Source organism: Bactrocera tryoni, chromosome 2 (assembly GCF_016617805.1).
Source record: "Bactrocera tryoni isolate S06 chromosome 2, CSIRO_BtryS06_freeze2, whole genome shotgun sequence".
Lineage (NCBI taxonomy): Eukaryota > Metazoa > Arthropoda > Insecta > Diptera > Tephritidae > Bactrocera > Bactrocera tryoni.
The window spans coordinates 11,272,397-11,291,253 of NC_052500.1; the positions used below are offsets into that span (position 1 = coordinate 11,272,397).

The 18,857-nt window shown below is 39.0% G+C and overlaps 3 protein-coding genes across 5 annotated transcripts in view; 2 read left to right on the forward strand and 1 right to left on the reverse strand.

The window, feature by feature from the left end:
• Positions 1-1,053: 1,053 nt before the first annotated feature.
• LOC120768327 (cilia- and flagella-associated protein 44) lies at positions 1,054-9,739 on the forward strand. Of its 2 annotated transcripts, XM_040094967.1 has the most exons (14): positions 1,054-1,145; positions 1,211-1,373; positions 1,438-2,205; positions 2,609-3,157; positions 3,213-3,492; positions 3,564-3,783; positions 4,329-4,976; positions 5,036-5,143; positions 5,265-5,297; positions 5,873-7,161; positions 7,245-7,552; positions 8,084-8,506; positions 8,555-8,779; positions 8,858-9,739. In XM_040094967.1, exons 1-14 carry the CDS (start codon positions 1,054-1,056, stop codon positions 9,728-9,730), a joined length of 5,979 nt encoding a protein of 1,992 aa, XP_039950901.1. In that variant the 3' UTR covers positions 9,731-9,739. The 2 variants fall into 2 exon arrangements, with proteins under 2 accessions (XP_039950901.1, XP_039950900.1); XM_040094966.1 differs by lacking the exon at positions 5,265-5,297.
• Positions 9,740-9,778: 39 nt separating this feature from the next.
• LOC120768326 (KIF-binding protein) lies at positions 9,779-12,208 on the reverse strand. The gene is made up of 2 exons (XM_040094965.1): positions 11,175-12,208; positions 9,779-11,102 (listed from the first exon to the last, which is right to left on the reverse strand). The coding sequence occupies exons 1-2, from the start codon at positions 12,136-12,138 to the stop codon at positions 10,303-10,305; spliced, it is 1,764 nt and encodes a 587-aa protein (XP_039950899.1). The 5' UTR covers positions 12,139-12,208; the 3' UTR covers positions 9,779-10,302.
• Positions 12,209-14,722: 2,514 nt separating this feature from the next.
• LOC120769384 (neural cell adhesion molecule 1) overlaps positions 14,723-18,857 on the forward strand; it is a 305,758-nt gene continuing 301,623 nt past the window's right edge. The window contains exons 1-2 of one of the 2 annotated variants that reach the window (XM_040096355.1): positions 14,723-14,845; positions 15,255-15,585. In XM_040096355.1, the coding sequence (XP_039952289.1) occupies positions 15,540-15,585 (46 nt within the window). In that variant the 5' untranslated portion in view covers positions 14,723-14,845; positions 15,255-15,539. Of the gene's footprint in view, positions 15,586-18,857 lie in introns of both variants that reach the window. The other variant, XM_040096354.1, reaches the window with a different exon arrangement.

The window sequence follows — 18,857 nt, forward strand, 5'->3', positions numbered from 1 at the left end:
TTTTTTTATTTATTTTTCATTTTTTTATAACTTTTAAGTTATTTATTAAATTTTTTAATTTGATTAATTTATTTAAATATTTTTTATTTTTTTAATTTAATTTTACCTTTTTTAATTTAATTTAATTATATATTTTTTTATTTAATTTAAATTAAAAAAAAATTAATTTTTTTTAAATTTTTTTATTTATTTTTAATTTTTTTATAACTTTTTAAGTTATTTATTAAATTTTTTAATTTGATTAATTTATTTAAATGTTTTTAATTTTCTTAATTAATTTTATTTTTAATTTAATTTAAGTGTTTCTTATATTTTTAATTTAATTTTACCTTTTTTTTAATTTAATTTAATTTAATTTTATATTTAATTGTTTTTTGGATTTACTTGAATTTATGTTTTTAATTTTCTTGTTTGGCTTATTTTAATTTTTTTTTATTGATTTTATCTTTTTAAAACTTTTTTAAATAGTTTTTTTAATTTTCTTTAATTTTTTAATATTTAAAAATTTTAATTTAACAAAGTTGCAGCGTCTGTTGGCCAAGCTCGCAAAGGTCTCGGCCTTACGGTTGTAGTGCCAAAGAAGTTATTCCTGAACTTCTAATTATAAAAGTCGACTGCCTAGAAATATGCAATATATTTTCATAGCAGTAAAAGTACCGTTTGTCAATGAATTCGCACGCACACGCAAACAAACTCGAATCAACTCTGCAAGCTTTTGGCGCGTAAAACAATCGCTTCGTTATTGCAAGTAATTTAAGTAATTTAATTTTTAATTAATGTAATTACTGTAATTCTAAAAAAAAGTCATATTTAAGCACTCAACAGTTGTAACTTAAAAATATACGAGTCAACAAATGCTTGGCAACGCGTAAACAAACTTTTCCTGTGCCTTCAGAACCAGTTCGGAGTTTCATATCATTTCTCTGCCGCAAACATTCGTCATTGCCATAAATATTTTGTGAAGAAAAAAATCGAAAGAAAATATTTTGTACGAGCAACACAACCGAAAATAATTTCAGCTGCGAAAAAAGTGAAAAAATATAAAAAACCAATATGTCCGAGCAAGAGGAAAACGAGGAGGAAACGGAAGCTGAGGTCGTGCAAAAGGAAGAGCCAACATTTGGCGAGCACATCATCGATTTGAAGTAAGTTGCAGCCAAAGTAAAAAAATATTTGTATAAGAAAAAAAATATATTTTTTTCCAAAACAGTCATTCATTCGGTTACGACTGCAAGCGTTTCTTCAATCTGGTGCTGCTCGGTGAACAAACGCTGGTTTTCGCGTCCGGTGATTACTTGCATTACTTCGATATACCCACGCGCACGGTAACATTTCGCAAGACCGTCTTCGGCGGTGGCATTGGTTTCATAACGGTACATTACCAACACACATTACAAATAATTGCAAGCCGCTAACTCTGAAACTAAAACCTTGCAGCGCAACGAACATCCCGACTTCATCGATCTCTTTACCGTTGCCGAGAATGGCGTGCGGCCGACCATCTTCATATACGAATATCCCACGCATGCGGTGCGCATCAAGTTGGAGAATGCGGCCAAATCGTGCTTTACCTGCGGCTCATATAACGCGACCGGCGAGCTCTTCGCCTCGCAAGCCGGCTATCCCGATTTCATGCTCACCATTTGGCGCTGGCAAAGCGGCGAGGTGGTCTTACGCTCCAAATCCTTTCAAAATAATATACTGCATGTACACTTTTCGCACTTCAATCCGATACTGTTGGCGTCCTGCGGTCTCAGTCATATCAAATTCTGGAAGATGGCCAACACTTTTACGGGACTGAAGCTGAAGGGCGAATTGGGTCGTTTCGGCAAGACAGACTTCAGTGACATTTGTGCGATTTATATGTTGCCCGACGAGAATGTGATCTCCGGTTGTGAGTGGGGTAATATGCTGTTGTGGGAAGGCGGTTTGATTAAATTCGAAATCACGCGTAAGGGACGCAAACCGTGTCATACCAAACCGATTACGCGCATCACCATGGATGAGGGTGAGGTGACGACTGTCGGTATGGATGGTTATGTGCGCATTTGGTATTGGGAAACCGTCGATTTGGCTGATCCACCGGATGAGGATCGTTTTGTGGAGATTGAACCGATTTATGAATTCAAAGTTGGGGACTGTGAAATTCGTGGCCTGCAGAAGATTAAGCCTTTCGATAAAAAGGATTTTAGCTACTATGCGCAGGTGAGTTGGGGGGTATGTTGAATGTAATACAGAATGATTGTCGATATAAGATCGATTTGGTTTGATAAAACTATTAGCGAGGGGAAGTTTACTTTTGCTGAAATTACTCAGGTCTCCCGCTTGCTTAGAGCTCTCCGTTCCATCCGAAAGTCCTAATAGGATGACCGCACCGTGCTACATAGTTCAGGACCCACCACCAAGGTATTCGGCCGTTCCCACCACAGTCGGGCCTACGTAAGCGGAACGGATCCGGATTTTTTATCAGGTCAAGGATTGTCAACTCGGCAGAATTCTATTCCTAAGTTGGATTCAAAGTTTAGTTATTGATGTGTGGGCTGCTTAACTCATTCCCAATATATAAATCACATTGAGTCTCGACATAATCATAAAATATATTCCACAGGACGGCAACGGCGGCATTTGGTTCTGTGATCTAAACACTTACGATGTGCCCCAAACGCCGAGAAAACTCTACAATTGCCATGGCGGTAAAGTCGTCGCGGCACAAGCGAGTCCCGTCTCCACGCATCTCATGACCCTGGGTGAGGATGGCAAAATGTTCCTCTTCAATTACATAACGAACGCTTTAGTGTTGGAGAAGAAGTTCATCTCATCGGGTAGTGATTTCATTTGGTTCTCCACGAAAGTCTCCAGCACTGGTATGGATTTAGTTGCCGGCTTCGAGGATGGCATACTGCGGCAGCTGGTGCTGGACATGCGCAATGAAAAACATATAGAACTGCATTTCGTACGTGCGATTAAGGCGCACATCGGACCGATAACGAAGTTGGCCATCAATCCACGGCATACATGTCTGGTGGTGTCCTCCGCTGACAAATCCATATTTGTCTATAATATTAAGGATAAAGAAAATAATATGGTGTATTTGAAACCCATGGGTTTTGTGGTGCTCGACGCTGTGGTGAATTGCTTCAATTGGAAGAACGATGAGGTAAGTGAAAAGTTTTTCTTGAGCTAGTATTTCAATTCTGTACATATCTCCACAGTTCTCGACAGTGTTGATGGGTTGCAAGAGTGGTGAGGTCTACGAATATCAAATTCCCGGACGCGTCACAGACGAACAAACTTTTCTCACCTACAACATCACCGATGCGCACAAACTGAAGTCCACACGCTTTGTCTCTGTAAAGAGTCGCATAAGGCGAGATCAAAAGCGCGAAAAGATCAAGAAGCGTAAAGAGAAGAAACGTCAAAGGAAATTAGTGGAAATCGATAAGTTGAAGGCCGCCAATCCGGGTTTGCAAATTGATCTGGAGACCGCCTTGGGTAAGTATCTAAATATGAAGTGTCCATATCAACTCATATTAACTATTACTCTTCATTTCGTTTCGCTTCAGCCGATTCGGAACCCGACGAAGAGGAAGAACCTTTACACATACCAGCTGTGCCGAATCCAGTGATTTGGCTCCGGTATACACGTGACAGCACCATTTGGGTGTCGTTGGGTGGCTATGATGCGGGTTACATTTATGAGCTGATTTTTGGCTATGCGGAGCCCTATAAGTGTACTGTAATTGCGGACGGCGATGATTGCGAAATACACTCTTACTTGACTATGTAAGTTTTAGGGGTCTTAGATAGATCGAGAAGACTGCAGAAAATGTCTAGAGTAGGGCACCTGGGAAACAACGGAGCATCTCTTGTGTACTTGTCCCCCATTGGCAAGACTACGCTGTAAGCATCTGGGGCTCCCACGGTATGATACACTTGAGGAGGTATCGATAGTGAGGCCGCAGAGTCTGTTCAAATTCGCGTCAAGCGCAGACATCCTAAACGATGATTACTCCTCTTGGACTTAGCAACTGAACTCCATTTGGTATCGCAAAGGACCAAACCGGACTATGCGTGGCTTATTGGCCTGCCAGATTAACCTAACCTAACCTAACTTTATAAAGAATTTTTATTTTAAAAGAACTGACTGACAGCTTTCATTTATACCAATCGGGTTCGCCAGTATTGCGATTATAGAACTTTTTGGCGATCATTTTGAGGTCACTTAATTAACGGTTTAGTTCAAAAGCTCTACGAAAACCAAGCAGATCTAACGAGGGGAACGTGCTTTCCAGATTTTTCCACTTAACCATTTCACCGTTTATTTTCAGTGAGGACTACTTAATTTTCGGTTTGGTGAATGGTAAATTGCGCATAAACCGCACATTGTCCAATGATTTCACCGATTTGCGCGATTATCGTCTCTTTCCGATGCATGATTCGCATAACGGGATTATAACGCGCATATTACCCAGTTATGATGGAAACCACATATTCACTGTTGGACACGATGGCAATATATTCTGCTATAATTGGCATGGACCGAAAGTGGTGCATGGTGGTCCCTTGGAAGCGGTCGCATACGCCAATCTTAAAGACCTACGCGCTGATGATATAGACGATCCAGAGTTTCCATCGTTGGAGCAAGAGAAAATCTATGCCGAGATCAAACGCAAAGAGGAAGCAGCGCTGGCGCACGATCGTAAAGTGCTAGCACAAATCGGTGAATTACAAGTGAAATTCAATGATATTAAAGACGATATGTTGACACTGGAAGAGGAGCTAATATTGCCGCATAAAAATCTCCTGCTCGATGAACGCATAACCAAGCAGATTCGGGATGAACTGCAGGCGGAATTGGATGATGTACGCGACGATTTGGCATACGACCTCGAGGTGGCAGAGGTGGGCAAGAATAAATTGTACGGTCACTTTCTAGAGAACTTGGATCATGTGCCGATCACAGTCAGTGGCATCAGGTAAGAGCATGGCTAGTAAATGTGTGGTATTCGGTGTCTTTAGCTTTATTTTATTTTAGCAAAGATATCAAGGTATCTTCGTTTCGCGTGGAAAAACTGGGTGAAGAATTTCAAAAAATCAAAGACGAGATCGAGGAACGCTTAAGAGCCGAGGCTGCCAAACGCAGGTAAGTTTAGATTGATTATTGGCGAAGTGTATACCATGTCGTACACTGGATAAAAATTTTTAATACTCATAACCGTAAAAATGTTTGATAATTTTCTAAAATTGTGTATATGCTCACCAAGCGAGGAAGAAACGACTGTTCCAACACAAACTGAGTAAGGATAATTTTTAGTGTGTAATTTTAAAATTTTTGCACCGCATGCCTTGCATCTATAAAAAGCACGGATCTCTTTTAGAGCTAAGCCTATCTATCACCTTTCGGGCTCGTTTTGCTAGAGACCCCTTTCCTTGTCTACTCAAATCTAGCACTTCTTTCACTGTGGTCCACCTGAAACTGGACTGCTGCAAGAAGGAAGTGTACATAATAGTTTCGGTTATATCTCTAGTCCGGGGTCCGGTCAAAAACTAGACTGCTGCAAGAAGAAAGTGTACTTAATGGGTTCGGTTATATCTCTAGTCTGCGAGGTCCGGTCAAAAACTTAACTGCTGCATGAAGGAAGTGTACTTAATAGGTCCGGCTATATCTCTAGTGAGTGGGATCCGGTCGAAAATCGGACTACTGGAGGAAGGAAGTGTACTGAATAGATTATCTCTACTCTCCGCTCAAAAACTTAACATTTCTTTGCACTTTTTACTGAAACCAATCAGCATCCCTAATACCACTAACACTGTACCTACTGCCCTAGAAGCTTACTTGCCACAATTACATTAAATTCCGATAAATTCATAGGTCCATCGCACCCATTGTTGCGGAAGAGAAGGAACCCAGCATGCCCGAACCAGGTGTAGAGAATTTCTTCTTCGGTCGTGATCCCAACACGATCATACCACGCTTCAGTAAGAAAATGTTGCGATTGTTGCGACGTTATCGCTCTCGTCAAATCTACGAAGTCGAGCGCATTTATACTTGGGAGCGCATGGAACTTTGTAAACCTGATCCGAACAAGAATCATCCGGAAGATGATCGAAAAATCGCCGATGCCGAACGGAATTTGGGTGACTACAAGCTCAAAATTGGTTTTGACTATGAGCCGCGTACCAACGAATCGCTAACATACAAATACATTGAACTGGTGAACGCCAGACAGGCGCATTACCTCACTTTGGATCACTACAATAAAGAACTCTTCCAACTGCGCAAACGCAAATGGTACTTGTACGAGTATATAGAAGAATCGCGCAAACGTTTGAAACACTTACATGAATTTTTACCGTTCGCAAATCGCGAATATTTGATACCCATCAGAGAAATCAATATGAATGAAGAATACCCAGAGCGTAATCTTGAGGAGCATTGTAAACCTGGCTGTGGCATTGACATTGAAGATATACTATATTTGGAGAAAAAAGTTGACGATCTCTTACCACAGCCGAAGGCCACTACGAAGGAGGTGAAACTTTCGGTACGCGATAAGATCGAACAATCATTGTACAAGTCCTTGCATGCATTCGAAGTGGACGAGTTGCCCGACATAAAGGATATACTGAGCGAAATCGACAGTTATCCCGGTTTCACGGAGCCAGAGTTCTTCGAACGTAACGAGGAGGGCTTTGCGCCATGGGTATCTGTGGTGCGCTATCAATGGCTAATCGACTTGAGAGATGAGCAAAGTGGTTTAGTGTTGAAGGTAAAGAATCGTGTTAAGGATTTCGATAAGGATCTGCTTGAAATGATTGCCTTACGGTGTAAAGCTCTCTACGAGGCTGAGTTTATGCACTGCTACATGATCACATTAAATCAAGAATTAAATATTTTGCGTGACAGCGAAGAGATCGAGAATCAATTGCTGTTCAATGCCGATGAGGCGATGAAGACACGCAATGAAATGCAAGCGGTAATCAATTCGAAAAATCGCCAAATCGAAGATTTCAAAAAGATTGCCGATAAACTGAACGAGCAAATATTGTCGGTGCAGCAGAAATTCATGAGCACCTGTAAGGGCCATAAGTTTTTCGATTTCTTGCGGCGTATATTTAAGAAGCGCTGGCGACCGCCAAAACCACCGAAGGCCGACGATGGTAAGTAGACAATAATATCGAATCGCTATAAGATGCCTAACAGGATTGTATGATGCCAATTAATAATTTCTACTTCTGTTTAGAATCGTCTGAGTCTTCATCGAGCGCAGAATCGTCCAGTGAGGACGAGGACGCCGATGCTAAAAGTATCGACTCAACCGATATGACGACGATACGGCTGGACGAAAGTCACTGTCCTTCTGGACTTGAACGCAGCACATACGATTTGGCTTTTCAGCTACGCTCGGAGCGACATGCTCTGGAAAGGGTAATGCTGGAGACACAGAAGGGTATTGATCAGCGACGCGCGGATGTAGCTGAGCTGCATAAGAAAATGAAGTTCCACGAAGAGGTCTATGCGCAAGAGAAGGAAACTTTGTTGGTGTTTCGGGTGAGTATTGTGCTGAATAAGGGCAAAGAGCGCATGAAAGAGAGAGAAGGGAGAGTGAAAAGGAGAGAGGGGGAAGAGTGAACGAACCTAAAATGTTCTTTTTGAGAGAGAGGGACGGTGGGGGAGTCAGAAAGAGAGCATGAAAGAGAGAGGATATGGAGAAAGAGACAGAGAGGGGGAGAAAGAGACAGAGAGGGGGAGATAGAGAGAACGTGCAAGATAAAAAAAATAGCAAGAGTGAGGAAGATACAGTTATATATGTAGATGAGAAAGAGAGAGAGAGAGTTAAGTAAAGAGAGAAAGAGTTAAGTAAAGAGAGAGAGAGAGGTGGGGGAGTCAGAAAAAGAGCATTAAAGCGAGAAGAGGAGAAGTGGGAAAGAGATAAAGATAAAGGAATAGTGAGAGTGACAGTTAAATAGCTAGAGCAGTGAGAGAGAGAGAGAGATAGAGCGATAAATAAAGAGAGGAGACTTATATATTTTTCTCTAGCAATTCTAACAGGATTTTTGTTATCAAATTCTCATTTCTCAGCGCAAGCGGCAGCAGGAATTGAATAAGATTAATATCTCCGTTATATTATCAATGGACCAATTGCAACATTTCAAAACCAATGATACTTATCTCGATTTGAGTCGTGCCATACTTTTCGATGCCAATCGCTTGATTGCGCTTAAGGAACGTGTCGCCCAACTAAATGACGAAACACAAGAGACACGACGTCTCCATCGTATCAACGTCGTGCATTTACGACGCATGAATACCGACATAAGCTTTATGCGCAGCGAAATAACACGACTGGAAAGTGAAATCAAGCAAGAGATGATTAAGAAATTCGGCATGATCATCAATTTGGATGAATTAGAGGAGGAGGTCTTACGTAGATATGTATTCGATTTGGAGACGTCCGCTGAGGAAGAGTTTAGGCTGATAGATAAGGAGATCGCACGCAAAAAGGTAAGCTACGATTACGAAAGGAAAAATATACTAGTTTTTCTTATTTAGCTGGAACTTGCGAATCTAGAGGAGGAATTGATACGCGAGACCAAACTCAATACGGAGAAGTTGAACATACTGACAGTGTTGCATGAGGAGAAAAACTTTTTGTATACGATTTTGAAATCACAAGAGAAAAACTTTGAGAAGTGGATGCAACCACATAAAGTGAATCTAGATCGAGATGTGGAGAAACTAACGCAAATATACAAAGAGCAAAAGCAAACCATCGAGGTGGGTGGTCGGAAACTCTGTTTAATTTTTGATGTTCAAATACATACTTTAATATTTTTTGCTTCACATCCCTCACAGTGCTTGGAGCGCGAGATTTGTACGCTGCGCTTGAAATCCAAGCCGCTACAGCTCTTCCACGAAGTCGTCAAAGACGACATAATCGATAAAACCGCTCAACAAGATGACGGCGTGACTTGTCCGAAATCCCTGGCATCCGAAGCATACCTGCAACGCATGGAACCCGACCAATTCACTACCGATCGCATACGGAAAATCGTGCAGAAGTACTTCGCGCAATGGTTCAATCGTTATGCCACATCGGATAATATACGTAAATATGCGAAAAAGGCCACACGCTATCTGGCACAGGCAGCGCACACATTTGAGGGTAAGATAACCGAACGCATACTGGATTGCATAACACAAGCGCTGGAGTCCATGATGCCGAAAAAGTATCTAGTGCATATGTCCAAAGAGAATTTGGAGAAGATGTTTCGCGATGTGCTCAACGCCTACGACTATCAAACCTCCGAAGTGAATACGGACGAACTGATTAGCGGCATCTATCACAATGTCTTGACGAGATTGGGCCAAGAGAAGGCTGTGCTGAATAAAACGCAATTCATTTTGTTGCGTCTGTTCGAGCATTTGATTGAGCTTTTGCCATTGGAAGAGTTCCAAAGTGAGAGGACCACGCGTTTGCTGATGCAACTGCTGGGTGATGATGCGAAAATCGATCCGCGTTGCATAAATGTCGACGATATCGTTGATAAGATGGTGAAATATGCCCGTGAAAATCTGCTCGACGGCATAACGGCTATGCCGATTCGACGTTTGGCCGGCAATCTCTACAAGGAACTGAGCGCACACAAGGCGGTGGGTGTGACCATCCGATGCACGCTTGAAGCTTCGAAAAGACAACCGAATATTTCTAATAAAAACAAATTTTAATTTATGTGATGTGAATTAAATTTGTATTTTTAATTAAATAAAATTCAGTTATTATTATTTATTTAATTAAAACGCCATTTATGCTACTATCATAACTTTTTTGGTATTTGGTTTGCATTTGCATAGCGAAGGCTATTGCGTAAGGCCGTAACTGGAATAGTTTTTTATGTTTAAATTAAAGATAATTTAAGAATTGGTTACTTCAGTGTGGATAGATTATGACTAGAAGGCTTGGAAATATAAAGAAAGATTTGTGCACAGCCCTTATACGGACGAATATTATTTCAAGAAGTATCCACCGATTTTAACAATAGCATTCACAAAAATGTATATATGATTTTAACTACTTTTTACCACTAAACAATCAAATAATTTATTGCATTTCTAAACTAAAAAAAATTACTTTTCTCAAACGGACAGCCAAGGACGGTAAACATTTTAGCGGCACCCTGTGTTGCCGCATAAACAAGTTCTTATGAGAAAAGTACAAGTAAACACTTCAAATAACATTCTTAAATGCAATAAATTTGCCACATATACATACATAGCTAGAGAGAGTGTAAGTTGTTCATCTACTTTGGCAAACGTTTCTTTATATTGGCAATTTTAAGCGGCAATAAATTGACCATCTCGCGACAAACACCAACTTCAGCGTTGAGTGTTTCGGCAACCTCTTTCCTTGCTGCGCACTCGTCCGTAAAGAGTTTATAGTATTTGAGGCTATTATTCATATTTTCAAGTTGTAGATTCAGATCGGGTGTGATTATTTTGAAATGTAAGCGTCCCAAATGAAAGTAAGCATAGAGCACGTTGCGTTGTTCTTCCGCATCGGCGCTTGCTTTGATCGTGGCGCCATCTTTGTCCGTATAGGATTTCACAAATTCCAAGAAATTTTTAATCGCTCTCTGGCAGGTTTGATTGATCTTTTGTAGATCTTGTGGTTGTGGTGTGCGTCGTTCTTTCAACGCATCCAATTTTATGTCTAAAATTGCGGAGTATGACAATCCAGCACCATACCAGCACTCACGGCAAATACCCATGTAGAAGACAGGGTTGAGTAGTTCAAGTAAATCTTCATAGTATTTTGCGCGACGCTTTTGCATTTTCGCTTGGTTAGCCGGATCTTCCTCAAAGAATGCGATATGCTGATATAATTCAGCATAATCTTTGATCACTTTTGCATACTCGGTCGCCTCAGTTTCAGGTTTATAATATTCTTTAGCCTGGTCCAGCCAGTCACTCACATAATGGTATACCGGTTTGGCGTCGTCAAAAGTCAAACAATAATCTGCGGTAACACCATTTTCGTACACGTCTATTTTCAGTCCGGGAAAACGATAAGCGTTTGGATCAACTGTGAGACGCTTTACATCTGCAAATGTAAAAAAAAAAACAAATGTTAATGAAACTGAGAAATGTTTAGGTGAATTATTAAAATTATTACCTTTGGTTACTTTTTCGTCATCGTCATTATATAAACGTTCTTTGGAAGCACTAAGCAAAGCCAGTCCATACTTAGCCCAACAACGTGCAACATCTGCATATCTGTGCTTGTATGTTTCTGTTACTTCCGTACGCTGTTGTTCAGTCATCTCTGGCTTCAACATGCTGGCTTCATGTTCAGCCATTACATATGTAGCGGCAGCCAAATGGTGACGTGCCTCTTTAAACATATTCTCACCAATAAAATACTGTGATAAAGTGGCAGCATTTAACGAAAAATCTATAGGCTCATAAGTTTTTGATTCCAATTGCCGCCGTAGCGTTAAATGGCAATATTGCGCTGACTTTTCCAGCTCACCCAAATGTCCGTGCACTTGTGCCAAATAAAATGTACACAAAGTATATAAGCTTTCCAATTCTTTTGCGCCTTTTCCCTCTTCCACTTCGTCGGGTGTGCCGAAAATGTCAGAAATGCATACAGGAGTGCCTTTGCTTTTTAAAAATTCTTTATAGGACTGTTCGGATTTGATAAGTGTATCAAAGGCCTGTTTATATTCAGAACGATTGGCCTGCACTATGCCTATTTCATTGAGAGCACCCACATATGGAATAATAGCCTCAGGTTTCATTTTATGCGGTTCAACCAATTGTAGACTTTCTTGTAATAGACGTTCGCCAGTTGAGACTTCATCCGTGAAGACGTAGATACGCCCAAGGTCACGACACACAAATGCAAGCAAAACAATGTAAGTGAAATCATCTTTCCCGTCGTCCGCCTCTTCCGCTACAACTGAGGCTAATGCATTTTTAAGATTTTCCTTCAATTGCAATAATAGCTCGCGTGCGGCGTAATGTGAACGAAACGGATCAGTAGGTGGATCATTTTTACTTTCCTCGTTAACATATTTTATAGCCTTTTCGTAGACTTCCTTGTAGTCTGTCAATATTTCTTTCGCAATCACCATTTTCACAGGTTTTCACACGCGTACAAGAGTGTTAAGTGGATAAGCTCCCAAGATTTAACCACAAATGGGGGAAAATTTGTTTGCCGACAAATGTCAATAAACAGGCGGTATCGCATAGGGTGCTTCGTGTGCTGGAAAATACCATAGCTGTCAACTTGCATAAATATCGCATGCGATAATAGATATATATTCATGAATCATACAAGCGTAATTATATATAGGCATATGCTTATATAACGAAATATAAGCGTTCGATTATCAATACGTAAAACGAATATATTACAAATGTATATTATAAAACTCATGGCAAGTTTTCGTTAAAAATATTAATTACACCATGATTATTTTCCACAATAGAGCACAAGCAACAAGGATAATAATTTTATTTTGCTTTTTCTGTAATATCCGTTTCCTTTTATTTTGATTTTTATTTATTTTTCATATGTTTTCCGTTAGAATAAATATTTCCGCACTATAACACCCTGTGCTTGGGAAGCGAAGAATACGTGCAAAACAAATGTCAGTTCGTGAACAGTTATTTTCCGTTGCGCGTCCAAAGTTTCGCGGAAAATTTTGTTTTAGTAAATTTAAAATTACGCGTAAAAGTGCAAAGCTAATTTGTGTTAAAAAGTGTTTGTGAAGTGCTGTGTAGTGTATATTTGATAAAATAGTGTTGTAATTTCAGTTGTTTAGCGAATGAATAAGTTCACTCGTTTGTGCAGTTGCAGTGTTCGCGAAGTGTTTGCATAAATATAAATCGGTAAAATTAATAAAGGAGCTTTTTAATTCATCTGAAAAGTGTAATCAATTTCCAATTTCCAATTGTGTGTAAAATTTATGAAAATAATTTGCATTATAAAATTCGTTGTGGTTTGAGGTAAATGGCTTGGCAGCAAAAGATAAATGGCGACCACCAAAAAAAGTACAGAGTGGAAAGGCAAAATACAAATGGATTTTCATACATATTTATATTTTAAGTGAGTGCTAATTAAAGTAGAAAAATCAGTTTAAGTTAAAAAAAAAACAAAAAAAAAGTATATTTGTCTTAATTTGGGTGCACATACATAATTATCCAAGGTAAATAAAAATCCACTTTAGCTAAAGCAAAGGTATTTCATGAAAAATACAGCTTTGAGTTTGTAAATTGTGAATGTTAATATATTGTTAATTATTAGGAAAAACTTGTTTTAGTAGAAAATACGCGGAAGCCAAGAATTGATTGTGTTTTTCGTAAGCATAAAACGTGATATTGGTTTGTGGCCTAAATTATTACAAATGATATTAAAATAAGTGTGATTTTCGTGAGATTGATGTATAAACGAGAAATGCACTGTGATCTTAGGTCTATTGCGCCCTCTCCTAAATCACAACGACGCCCTAGCCCGAGCATATTGCTAAACTCCCATTTTCTGCTTCATGCAGTGACCAGTGTAAAATGCGACCAGTAGTGTAGGCCGAGGGAGGTTGATTGCATATTTAAGCCTGCAAAGGTGGTACCCCCCATTAGCAACTCGCACACATTCAACATGCCGTGCTGTTGCTGCCAATGCCTCTATCTGCCCACTTCTTCTTCTTTGTAGAGCTACTCCTTTATGGTGAAGGGTTCAGTTCCTACCATGTTAGTGGATGCTGCGGAGCGGGGGATGATGAGCTCCAGTTCGTTTCCGTCTATATCTTTGTGACTGGAAACCCAGATGAGTTGCACATGATTACGTTCCACCAGGCTATTCAGCCTTTCTCTACACTCCTGCACCAATAGCGATTCGATTTCATAGGATGAGACTGCTTTAAGTGCCACTTGTCTCGTTCGTTGCGATAGTTGCGTTGGAGGTTTATATGTAAGCACCCATTATTGGCGAAGACTTCTGCCTGGAAATGCTCCTAAAACTTCGCATACGGTATGGAGAGCTTGGTGCGTGATCCTGCGACCCCTGCGCTGATTCCCTCCGACGTTTTTGAGTCGTCAGTATACCACTTGATCGGACTATCCCTAAACAGTAGTTTGATAGTGGAATCATTCCATTCTGCCTTGCTGTCAAGGGTAACCCTGAACTTCTTGGTGAAGTTAACCCTTTTAGTAATGCTGTCTCCTAGGAGAAACGCCAATGGTATATTATCACTTAACTCTTTCATCCGCTCGGATAATCAGCACATTTCATTTCAAATAAAGCAGCAATTTTTGAAATTAAGTTTCCATGGATTTAAGGACACAAACCAGCAGCCATATTTCACTTATAACAGTGTGAAACTTGAAATTTCACAAGTTTATGGTTTTTGAACTCAATTACTATAATATTATATTTATCTGCCATAAAATTCAACTGTTATACATTATAAATATAACTGTTTGGCAAATTTTCAACCACAAACTCGGTTTGTAGCTTTTTATGGCGCTCAGCGCGCAACTCAACCACGACAACTTGTTGCTTTCAATGCCAAATGAGCTGTGCTCACTTCGAGACTCGATGCGCAGCGCAAACTCTATGTTGCGCAACAATGTGTCCCAACGATGACGAGGGTGAGAAATGCTTCGCAACAAAACGTCATTTCAAACATTTCAGCACCTTTGCCGGCAACGGAAGAAGCTCAACAAACAACACAAGCCAACCCCAAGGGAACGAAGATATCGCGGCCTATTGGCGACTTGTTTATTGTTGTTTGCTCATATTGCAGACTCGTGCATGCTTATATACATACGTGAACGAAAGTGAATATCCAAACTAGTGGAAACGTATGTGTTCATACATATGTGCATGTGTATGGGTGACACTTGATGGTATGAAAAGAAAAATTATGAAAATATTCTTTGCGGCCAGCACAAGTTAGTAGTCAGTTGGGTTTAGTCAGTGTAACGGTTATAGTGTCAAATAAAGTGTAAAGGCTGTGAAAAGCATTGGTGAACATAAACTTTTGATTATTAATACACAGCTATGTACATATGTATGTATGTATGCATATGTGTGAGTAATTGCGATATTTAGAAATTTTGGTAAGCTTCAAACGAAGTTTCAGTGAAAATTAACTAAGCTTACATAACAAAGTGCCAAGTGACAATAGTTTTTGGTGGCGCCAGTGTGGTTAACGGTAGTTTATGGTGTATTCATTATATTTTTTAGTAGTTTTTAACGGTTTCTTGTGCCATAAAACGTAAAATATATGTGCATGATTTAATAACATGTTTTAATTAAGTGTGTGCGCTCTAAAAATTTATTTTAAAAATTTATAACACAAAAGAAATCCAAGTCTACAGTTTCATAAATCCACCTAACCCTCGTGTTCATGTTTATTGATCGTTTATAGTTGAAACTTTTAAAAACAAACAACAACACCACCTATACCACAATAAAAACAAGTAGCGGCAAGCAACAACAACTACAAAAACAACTACAAACGCAGCGACAATGAAGCATCTAATTGGATTATTACTAAATTTGGCTGCCATAACAGGTAAGTGCAAGCGCACCCACATAACTGACCATAACATTCCCTTATATGTATACTATTGTCAACTATTGCATTTATATACCCACACATGCATACATACGTACATACATACACACATGTCGTAACAAATAGCGAAATACTTGTAAACAAACCCCTATGCGAGTTTTTTCCGTCTGTGACGTTTCATGGACATGCCGTTGACACGCATTCATCAGCAGCAACGGCAACAGCAGCAAATTCGCCATTGTTTTCTTTGACACCTGTCCGCTTTGTTAATGCAATTTTAAACGTGGTTGCGTATGAAGACATCGTTACATATAAAACTAGTCTGTTTTTCCAACGAATGAATTTGGCGTGAATTTATTTTGCTTCCCTTCCCTGCGCATAATTGTTGTTTGTGTACTCTAAAGCAAATTTAATTTATTTTACATGTGAACATTTGTTTTTATATTTTTTTGTGTGCGAAATCATGCAATGGCGCTGATTCATAGTTGCCTTTGCTAAAAAAAAATAGTCGTGGCGGAAAGTTTCAAAAGCTTTAAATACGGTTATTTATAAAATTTTCCGCCAAACGTCAATCAGAATTTACGCATCCCTGCTGTGAAATTAGTTGGAGAATAACAAATATGGTGTTCGGTGGCAAAAAATGGTTTGACCCACCGTCTGGTAACGTTTATTCGCTCTAGTTGACCATATTTGAGGTAACGTTTATTCTCTTTTGTTGACTTTATTTGAACTGAAAAAATTGTTTATTCCTATTTGGATGCAACTCTGATACCCATAAACTGAAATTTTTCACAATCAAACGATAAGCTAACTAACTAACCATTGCAAGTGAACACTAAATAATCGAATTATGAATTACCATATGACATCTTAAGTAATTGCATTACAAAATATTTTAGAATTTAAGCTTCTCTCCATCTTGTTGAGTCGAGAAGCATTCGAATAGAAATTTTCAGCAAATTACTTAATGCATTTATTAATATTTCATTCCTCTGATAATTGAAATGTGTCAAATATATGGAAATGGAATGTGGCTTACATAGTTGTGGGTTTAAAAAAAGTGAGCGAAGAACAAATGTTGTCTTTTGGTGTTACCGCAAATCAAATATTAATAAGTTTACTATTACAACTAAGACTTTATATTTGTCCCTTAGCATAAACATATTTACATACAAAGAGAAAATAACGTCCAGTTTAAATTTGTGAGGTTTTGACATTATTAAAATGCGATAGGATTATTATTACTAATCTAATGATGATGCATTGATTGACTCATCAGTTATTGGAACGTTGTCTAGAAGTTTTTAACTTATTACAACTACAACTTAGCTTTTCTCTATCTATCTTTCTTTCACCCTCAATCCTTTTCTCTCTCACTCTCTCTCTCTTTCTCTTACTTTAAAGGGACATATGCATTGAACTCGAAGATGACTATGCCTGACTCATAAGAACTTTATTAAAAAGTCTCAAGATTTCATTTGGCCAGTCTAGCCACGAAATTCTGCTCATAAAGTCACAATCAGCTGATTTTCACTACTAGCAAAGAACTTGAGGTTTTTTAATCATATGTGCCATTTCACTTCTGTTTTTTTTACATTGCTGGCTCATTCCTTATTTTTGGAAAATAGTATGAGATTTCAATAATTTCAAAAAAAAAAAAAAAACGTTTCCAAAATTATTCCGATAATTCTTTGTAGTTTTTAAATATTTATCTTTTGGTATTATAGTTTTTGTTTTTAGTTTTTTCTACAGTTAGACGTATTTCACTAATTTGTACGAGGGTTGCTTTTTATATTTTGAAATAAGAACAAAAACAAATATTAATCATCGAAAATTTATTGCTTTTCGAAATGTTCTTCATTAAGATCGTTAACATTCGTTGGAACCAATTATGGTAACACTTTTGCCACTCAGATTGACATATCTTCAAAACATGCGTTCTAAACGCATCAACGGCCTCTTCGGGTGTCGAAAAACATTGATTTATTGTTTACGTTCGGGAATAAAAAGAAGTCGCTTGGTGGCAACTCAGAACTTTATGGTGGATTACTCATCACATTGATGTTTTTCTGCTCCAAAATACAGTTCCTTCAATTTATGTGTGACAGCTCGCGTTGTTGTGGCAAAACGTAATCCGTCTTTGGCGGTTGGTTTTCTTGAAAGATAACTGTGAAAAAAATGGATGTGTACCACTCAGAATTTATTGTTCTGCGTTGTTATAGTGGTATGGCGATATGTCCAGTCTTAAAAAAAAAAATGAAACCATTTACATGAAAGTGCGACACGCCTTTTCTTGAGATATTGGCAAATTCTGTGGGAACCAAAGTGAACAAATTTCTTGTACAATCAAATGTTCAAATTCAATATTGAATGTATGATGATTCCACTAATGTCTATAGTTGTCTCAAACTGACGATGACGGAACAACAACTTTTTTTGGAGTGATTCACTATATCATCGATAAACACTGTTCTTTTATGGTTCTTTATCGCCAAAAATTGAATTAAGCTCATTGCTGCACCATGACAATGAAACATGTTTTCGGGTCTAAATAAAAAAAAACAACCCTCGTAATAGATATGCATAGCCCTGTGAAGAAAATCTCTTTAAATATTTGAATTCATAAATGTCGAAGAAATCTAGTAGAGCGCGTTCCTATCTTACAAACGAGCGTCTGGTCAGTTGTTTCCGAGCACCTGGAGAGTCAGAATAATCATTTTCGCTCGACGTGTTTCTGTTAGTGGTGAAAACCGAAAATGCAGCGTTCGTTTGAGTAGAGGTACGCGATTACATTCTGTGTGAAACTCGGTAAATTTGCGACAGCGACGTTTTGATAACGTAATCACAGGTGACGAGTCATGGATATTTGAGTATGATCCCGAGACAAAGGAGCAATTTTCCAAGTGGCACATGCCGGCGTTTCCTCGCCCAAAAAAGGGAAGAATGAGCAAATCCAAAGTGAAAACGATGCTCATTGCCTTTTTTGACATCAAAGGCTTCGAACACCATGAATTTGTTCCTCCTGGACAAACCGTCAACGCCAAGTTTTACGTGGAAGTCCTCAAGAGACTCAAACGAAAGGTCAATCGGGTCCGTGAAGACAACGCCCCTGCTCCCACCGCCTTTCTTGTGAAGAGCTACCTAGCCAAGGTCGGCATCCCAACGCAACCGCTCTACAGCCCCGATGTGGCCCCGCTGACTTTTTTGTTTCCTTGCCTGAAAAGGCCGATGAAAGGCAAGCATTTTGAGACGACAGAAGGGATCCAAGC

What these genes read in the sequence shown, in the direction of transcription:
- LOC120768326 (XM_040094965.1), bottom strand. Translation starts at nt 12,138, where the DNA reads ATGGTGATTGCGAAAGAAATATTGACAGACTACAAGGAAGTCTACGAA. An exon ending in TGACGAAAAAGTAACCAAAG is followed by an intron (nt 11,103 to 11,174) that starts GTAATAATTTTA and finishes TTACATTTGCAG; the next exon opens with ATGTAAAGCGTCTCACAGTT.
- LOC120768327 (XM_040094967.1), top strand. Translation starts at nt 1,054, where the DNA reads ATGTCCGAGCAAGAGGAAAACGAGGAGGAAACGGAAGCTGAGGTCGTG. An exon ending in ATTTTAGCTACTATGCGCAG is followed by an intron (nt 2,206 to 2,608) that starts GTGAGTTGGGGG and finishes TATATTCCACAG; the next exon opens with GACGGCAACGGCGGCATTTG. An exon ending in TGATCTGGAGACCGCCTTGG is followed by an intron (nt 3,493 to 3,563) that starts GTAAGTATCTAA and finishes GTTTCGCTTCAG; the next exon opens with CCGATTCGGAACCCGACGAA.